This window comes from Seriola dumerili, unplaced genomic scaffold (assembly GCF_002260705.1).
Source record: "Seriola dumerili isolate Sdu_G_001 unplaced genomic scaffold, Sdu_1.0 BDQW01000035.1, whole genome shotgun sequence".
NCBI classification, from domain to species: domain Eukaryota; kingdom Metazoa; phylum Chordata; class Actinopteri; order Carangiformes; family Carangidae; genus Seriola; species Seriola dumerili.
The window spans coordinates 489,143-496,914 of NW_019174290.1; the positions used below are offsets into that span (position 1 = coordinate 489,143).

Consider the following 7,772-nt stretch of genomic DNA (forward strand, 5'->3'; position numbering starts at 1 on the left):
ACATAACCAGAGACATGAAAGTCTTGATCCTTCTACGCTGCTTTTGTCTGTCACACCGTCCTCCTGTCAGATCAATAGACTGTGTCTCTTTGCTTTGTCTGGTTAAGCAAATATGAGAGGAATAAGCGTGGGATTCAGTTATTAGCCAATGTTAAACCTCATAACAGTGACACTGTTTTGGCTAAAGACCCATTTAGCCTTGTGCTGCCACTGCAATCTCCAATGAAGTACATTTTAGCTTGTCATATACTGCATCACATACATTTTTAATGCTGCTATCATGGGATTTCTGTGCACAAAAAGCTATATTTTGTCATTTTATATGGAGGTTTTCAATCAAGCCGTACAAAACATGTCTTGACACCTGACTAATGCAGAGGAACATTGTTCTTCGATCCAACACCCTTTCAGTGACCTTTGAACTCTCGCCCCAGGACACAAAGGTCAATGTCCCATCACAGCTTTGAGATCGTTAGAATCTCACGGCTCCGGGGAACTAAATGACCCTTGGAATATTTTTTCTATATGCACTCATCAAAAACAAATCAGTTTCCCAACAAAGTCCATTTAGTGCAACAAACTGCAGTGTCTGTTATTTACAGCTCAGTGATGCCATCTACTGTCTCTACAGTGCATGAGTAAAGGCCTTTTAATAATCAATATGGCGGCAGACCAACTGTAAGGTCATTTAATTCCAAGTGAAATCATTCAAAAAAGCTGCAGCTGACTCACAAATATGTTTGCAGGTTATTTTCCGTATCTATTTTCAGGTATTCGTTTCTCATTTCTTTTTCTTTTAATTTATAATTTTTCCTCTAAAAGTAAAAGAAAAATATCAGTACTTGGTCTTGATGCCCTTTGACCTTCATGTAGAGATACCAAAGAGATTTTTATTGTGCTCTCAAGAGCAAAATATGTTAATTTTATAATAGTTATTGAAAGCTAATGTCTGTGGTTTATTTCTACTGCAGGTAGCATACACGTACATATTTATTATGAGAAAAATACACTTAAAGTATTAAAAGTGGCTATTATGCTAACTGACTAACTTTTTATAAATGAGTGACTTCTCACCAATTTGTTAACGATGATGCAGCATTTTGATATTGTATTCTAGTGTAATTTAGTATAAAGTGGCACAAGACTGACACACTGATTTAAATTACAAGAAGCCTGATAATTGTAAGTGTAGTTAGTTTTATCGCATTACACAACATTACGACTTTTAATTTGGTAAATTGTCATCACCCGCACATGCGCAGAGAGGCTCGGGCGCCGGTAGTGACGCGAAAATGGCGTCCTCCGCTACCCGGTTGACTACACGCTGGTTAGCAGCATCAGTTTCTCCTCGTCACCGTAACGGCTGCTTTCTAATTGTCTCCGCCAGACATGTTGGAGTTTGTTCCGCGACGATATCGCAGGCGCACCGGAGTGGGATAGCGGTTAGCACGAGCTCCTGGAGACACGGGAATGTCGTGACATTGAAAGGACTAACAGGTGAGATAGCTAAATGTTAGCATAACAGTCAAAGTTTCTTATATTAGCAGTCCTCTGTCACTTTTTTTTTATAACTTCAGTAGTCTGTTCAGAGCTCAGTCGCCCTGGTGTTATGATGCGGATGTGAACTTCACAGTGTACAGCCAGTTAAAGTGAAGCTGGAGTAGTCCCGTGAGGCGGGTTAGCCGTGATGACAGAGTGATGTAACTGCTGTGTGTGTTTGCAGTGTTGTTATATCAGTAACAGCCTGTCTGCACGCTGACCTTGTTGCAGCCACATCTCCTGTGTGTCAGCATCGTTTGGACTTCCACGGTCAAGTTTATATCTAAGTCGGGACAACACGCTCAGCTGGCAGTTTATTAGGAACATCAATTACGCTGAGTTGTGAAATTGGGAGATCTGGACTGATGTGCTCTAGACCTGAAAAGGCTATGAAACTCCCCTTTTTGCGTTTTTACAAATAGAACAAACGTTTTATAAAACTGAAACTGGTTTTCAGTTTTTACCCTCTCTGGGATAATCTAGTCCAGATTTGACTAGTCTTTTATAGTGGTTTTTTAATCAGGACCTGGTGTATGTGGTGGCGACATGATAATAAATGCATTACAATAAATGTTTCATAAATCTGAAACTGTTTTAATGAGTTTCTGACTTCTCCAGGGTAATTTAGTGTGGATTTGACCAGTCTTAGTATGGTGGTTTTTGATCGAGACTTAAGGCTTCACCCAAAATGACTAACACTTTCACAACAGTGAGAGGAGGTTATTTGCACCTTGGTGATGACTGACTGCTATGACAAGCAGCTAGTTTCTTTATGCTTCTTTATCTCTAGGCACAGACAAGACTCCTCGTTGAATAATGCAGATATCTCACCACCATCTGAATGTTGTACTCCTGATTAAAAAGCCCTTTTTGTATCCTTCTCTCTGCAGCGGTGCGATTTCCACATGTCACTACCTGCCACTCTTTTCACACCAGCAGCAGGTTGGCAAACAAACAGGACTTCTATGATGTCTTGGGTGTCTCCCGCTCTGCCTCTCAAAAGGACATCAAAAAGGCTTATTACCAGGTCAGAGACGCACGTTTTTAATGAACCCAAGCTGTTAACGCCTACATAGATGACTATTTTCTCATTTTAAATGGAGACAGAAAGTATCTAAAAAGAGTTTTGTTGATAAATCGTGAGATGTAATAAAACAACAGGATCATGAGGCCCCAATACCTGAAGTGTTAGAAAACTAATATGTTTGGATACCTTTGGAAAGGGGTTAAATTGATGCCCTGCCCTTATCTTTTCTCCCACTTTGTGCTCCGTCTTCATTAATGTTTAATCATCTCGCACCAGTTGGCAAAGAAGTACCACCCGGATACCAACCCAGATGACCCAGAGGCCAAAGAGAAGTTTGCCAAACTGGCTGAAGCCTATGAGGTAAAAAATAAGATTGCAGAATGGTGTCAAGAATCATTTTTTTCCAGTTATGTGCAAGATAGAAGATAAGCAGCATCATCAAATGTTCTTCTGACCTTGGCAAAAAAACCCACAGATTTGCTCTTTTCCTGTTTAGGTGCTGAGTGATGAGGTGAAGAGGAAGCAGTATGACACATACGGAGCTGCAGGCTTCGACCCCAGTCGAGCTGGGGCAAGCCAGCAGCAGTACTACAGAGCCGGGGGAACCAGTATAGACCCTGAGGAGCTCTTCAGGAAGATCTTTGGAGAGTTTACTGGAGGAATGGGCTTTGGAGATATCCACAACATGTTTGAACAAAGGCCTGAGGTGAGAACTTGCAGCTCTGTAGCATCTACATGTTTTGATATTGAACCTTAAACCATTATTTTACATGTGAATTTTTTTTACTTTGATATTAAAATCTTTTTATCGTTATTTAAATTAAGAATTAGCTAAATATACTATACATGCATTAAATGTGGACTAAAGTAAATAAGTTTCTCGTCTTTCCTCAGTTTGTGATGGAGCTTACATTTGCCGAAGCAGCGAAGGGAGCGAACAAGGAGCTGAATGTGAACATTGACGACGCCTGCCCAAGGTGTGATGGAAAAGGCAGTGAGCCGGGCACCAAGGTGTCACAGTGTCACTACTGCAACGGCACTGGCATGGTGAGTTTCACAGCAGCATGAGTGTGTGAGGTATGTAGCAGGGCCACTGTCCTTTAACTTGTGGAGCCTTTGATGTGGAGGCTTTAATTTATCCCATAGTTGGATTTCCTCTCAGAACTTTACCACACTGTTTTTACTGTTCCACCATCAGTCAGCTTCTGCACAGTATAAGACTGTTTGTGTCGCCCCCTGCAGGAGTCGATCAACACAGGTCCCTTCATGATGCGCACCACCTGTCGACGCTGCGGTGGGAAGGGATCCATTATAACCACGCCCTGTGCTCTTTGCAGAGGTTCAGGTCAGACCAAGAAGAGGCAGAAGGTCACTGTACCTGTACCCGCTGGTAGGTTTTCACCCTGAAATCTCACAAGTGAAGGACAAAAGCTTGATTGATCTGTCTTTATGCATAACTTAACCCTACTTAACTTAAGCAGCTTCTACTGAACTTAATGATCCTGAGGAATTCTTTGTGTTATGTAATCCTAAATAAAGTTGTGAATGTGTTTACCCTGCTTTAAAAGGTTCGTCAGACTTGAATCTGGAATTTGTTATGTAATGACATTGAGCCAAAATCATGTATCTGATATTTTCGTACAGGAGTGGAAGACGGTCAGACAGTACGCATGTCAGTAGGCACAAGAGAAATCCTCATTACATTCAGGGTAAGTTGTTCTTTTAAGTCTGTGACTGATTTAGAAATGGATTCAATTTGAATCGAATTTAATTAAATGATTTATTCGCTAGCACCGAAAGCCAGAAAACATACTGTAATAACATTGGAGGTTGATGTTAAAAGTATTTGATGTGTTATATTAAAAATGTCTGTGTACAGGTCCAGAGGAGCCCAGTGTTCAGGCGCAACGGAGCAGACATCCACTCAGATGTGCCCATTTCCATAGCTCAAGCTATCCTGGGGGGCACAGCCACAGCACAGGGCCTCTACCAAACCATCAGTATAATGGTGAGTAAGCAGCAGGGCGTAGGGATTATAATCCATAGCACTATTCCTCAAGTTCCCACTCAGAACACTAAAATATCAGCTTTTAGATAGATAAGTCAAGTCAGGTCAGATCATTTATAGAGCACATTTAAAAACACAAAATGTTGACCAAAGTGCTTTACAAAGAGGTGGAATTATGAGATTGATTAAAATCAAATGAAAACGACAAATAAGAAATAAGAAACAATAAGGCCTAATATGGAGCCTTGCTGCACCCCACAGGAGATGGACATAGGTGTAGAGAGAGAGGAGATATTATCAATTTTAACAGGGGTCTGTATTGGAGACAGGAGGCAAACCACTGAAGGGCCTGTCCCTGAATGTCAGTAACATGCTGACGGTGGTCCGAGAGGACGGAGTGATCGACTGTACCGAAGGCAGCAGAGAGAATTAAAATAATGTGATTTCCTGAGTCTAAAGACAAGGACAGATAATTTCTCCCTGCGCGAGCTGTGATGGTAAACCAGGACTGAATTTGATTTGTGACCAGCCAGCAGGGGGAGCTTTAATGACAGCAGAAGTGAAGGCATCTGAGAACTTCTTTTTTCTCTGTTTCCTAGAATTCACTGCCAGCAGAGTTTCAGCTAAGTCTGTTCTCTGTTTCAATGTTTATTGTCTGTGTTTTCAGATTCCTGCCAGTTGCCAGGCTGATCAGGTGATCCGGCTGCAGGGGAAAGGCATTCGGAGGATGAACAGTTACAGCTACGGAGATCATTACGTTCACATCAAGATCAGAGTGCCCAAGTAAGACACACATACAAAGACATGCTGTAATTGCATATTACGCCTTGTTGTCCTAGATTAATATGACTGCACTATTAGCATTTTAAATCTCAACTGTGATTCATTTTAGATTTTGAAAATATTTTATTTTAAATTATCATGATATGTGTATCATTTAATCTGTAAGGCATCCAGAATTTCCCAGGTAATGTGTAAAGTGTCTCAGGTTTGTCTTCGTGCAGTGCAACAGTGCAAGTCAAAGGCAGTCAAATAACTGTCACCAACTTATGTCTTACACTGTGAAGTGGATATGTGAAGAATTATAAATGGTTTGTGTTACTGAATTGTTTGTGGTGTCTTCTTCTTGCAGGAAGCTGACTCGAAAGCAGCGCTCTCTGTTGCTGAGTTATGCTGAGGAGGAGACGGACGTGCAGGGAACCGTCAACGGTGTCAATCCTTCTGCAGGTCAGGGCTACAGTTCAACTCCACCATTCAATCCAAACATCACTCCACCCTAGTCTGCAGACGCACTCGTAGACAGATAGTCAGTCATTCAGTCAGTCCCTCTGCTCGCAGGTCCTATGTTGCAATTGGTATCAGTATTTGAGCTGATGGAGTGTGTGTCTGTGTCCAGGAGGGGGCAGTAGCAGCAGCAGCAGCACTTCAGCAACTGGTACGAAGACAACCAGCTCAGACGAGGGAAGGGAAAAACAGCAGGAGCAGAAGGAGGAGGGAGGCTTCTTCTCTAAACTAAAGAAAATGTTTAGCTGACACTCAGGCTGAAGGTGGGAGCTTCAAACATTTCACTTCTTCCCTGATAGACATACTGATTTGAATTAGATTATCCTTTACTTAACATAAACTGAAACAGTACACTGAGTCATTATCTGCAGAGTGACTGTGGTAGACTTTAAACTTTAGTTTAAAGAGCTTGAAGTTATTTTATTATAAAGTATATTCCACCTTTTTTTTACAGGCAAAAAAACAACATGGTAAAGGAAGAAATGAAAGCCACTGACTGGGGCTCCATGCTGTCGTCTCCTGCTTTGGGGGTTGAGCAAGGAGGAGGAAGAGAGAGGCATAGTGGTATTTGTGTTGACACAGTCACACGTTGTCGAAGTTGCAGTTGGCAAACAGGCCATGCAGACATCAGATCCATCCACACACCCACTGGCCCATCACCATAGACAGGTGCTGGGCTGAGAAACTCATGATCTGCTGGAAGAGAAACAAGATGGCGACTACACATGGCTATTGTGCAATAACTCTCCTGCCTGCTTACTGTGTTTGAAACCTCACTGCTCCTTGAGTCACGAGGTGCTCTACAGACATGCTTTTAAATACTGTGGTAGATGAGCCATTAAAATGGCAACAAAAATTTATAGCCAGTCAAAAGCAGTAATGCAGGCTATGAAAATGGATTGTAACTGGATGAAAAGCAAAGCATTGTATGGGTTTTAGGAAGTAAATTATAATTGTTGTAATAATGTCCTAGAAAAGAACTGATACACCACTGTAAGTTCTCTGGGAAGTTCCTGAAGAGGAGTATGAAATTTGGTACTGACTGTAGTAAAATGTGGGCAGTGCTCAACTGATGCACTTCCAATTAATTCTGATAATTTTCTAGTAATCCCTTGCCAGTGGATCTGCTCCGCATGAACCAATGTTAAAATTGTCGATACTACAACATACAACTCAACAAATGTAGAGAATATAGCTGCTGATACAGTCAATGGATATTTACATGGTTTTAAATGGATCATTGAAAGTTTTTCCAGTCATTAAGATTATAGTGGTACAGCTTTCCATGTGGTTACTGTGTATTTCCTAAGGGTTTGATTGTCTCTATTTGCTTAACAGTTAGTACCAAATTACAGGACTCTTTTTAGGAGACATACTGGGAACTCATAGGACATTATGTATCCCGTAAAATGATGTTTTATTTTTTCCCATACATTAATCTTTACTGGCTGTTAAATATTCCAGTACTGTTAAATCTGGTGGGATACCATTGTTTTAATAAGGAATGTAAACGGACGGAAAACTCAATCCCTGATCTTCAATATTTGTTACTGTCCGATCCAGACTTAGTTGTTCTCATTGTGGATTGTTGCACCTGTGTGTGGTGACAAACTGCAAAACTATTTAAATAAAAAAACGTATTGAAGGTTATGTTTTTTTCAGCTTGCATTCATTTGTTTCAGTCGATTTGTTTTTAAACTAAGCTTGACCATTTCAACTGTAACACATAAACTCAACGATAGAGAGCAGTGTTGAGTCAGTAGTGTCATGATCGACCCTTCTCTTCCATTCTCAGTGCTACACGAGACTGAACAACTCTCTTTGACGCTCACGCACTCGAACTCCAGTCCGCCCGACTGTTTGATGTTTCCAGCCGCCCCAGTTAACCGCTGTGTGCGGCGTATGAACAGAAGC

The 7,772-nt window shown here is 41.3% G+C and overlaps 1 protein-coding gene across 2 annotated transcripts; it reads left to right on the forward strand.

The window, feature by feature from the left end:
• The first annotated feature begins 1,279 nt into the window (after positions 1-1,279).
• Positions 1,280-7,508, forward strand: LOC111216618 (dnaJ homolog subfamily A member 3, mitochondrial-like). Of its 2 annotated transcripts, XM_022738197.1 has the most exons (12): positions 1,280-1,497; positions 2,430-2,566; positions 2,843-2,926; positions 3,063-3,272; positions 3,461-3,613; positions 3,809-3,956; positions 4,211-4,275; positions 4,446-4,574; positions 5,242-5,357; positions 5,707-5,801; positions 5,971-6,121; positions 6,313-7,508. In XM_022738197.1, exons 1-11 carry the CDS (start codon positions 1,293-1,295, stop codon positions 6,105-6,107), a joined length of 1,479 nt encoding a protein of 492 aa, XP_022593918.1. In that variant the 5' UTR covers positions 1,280-1,292; the 3' UTR covers positions 6,108-6,121; positions 6,313-7,508. The 2 variants fall into 2 exon arrangements, with proteins under 2 accessions (XP_022593918.1, XP_022593919.1); XM_022738198.1 differs by lacking the exon at positions 5,971-6,121.
• Positions 7,509-7,772: the final 264 nt, after the last annotated feature.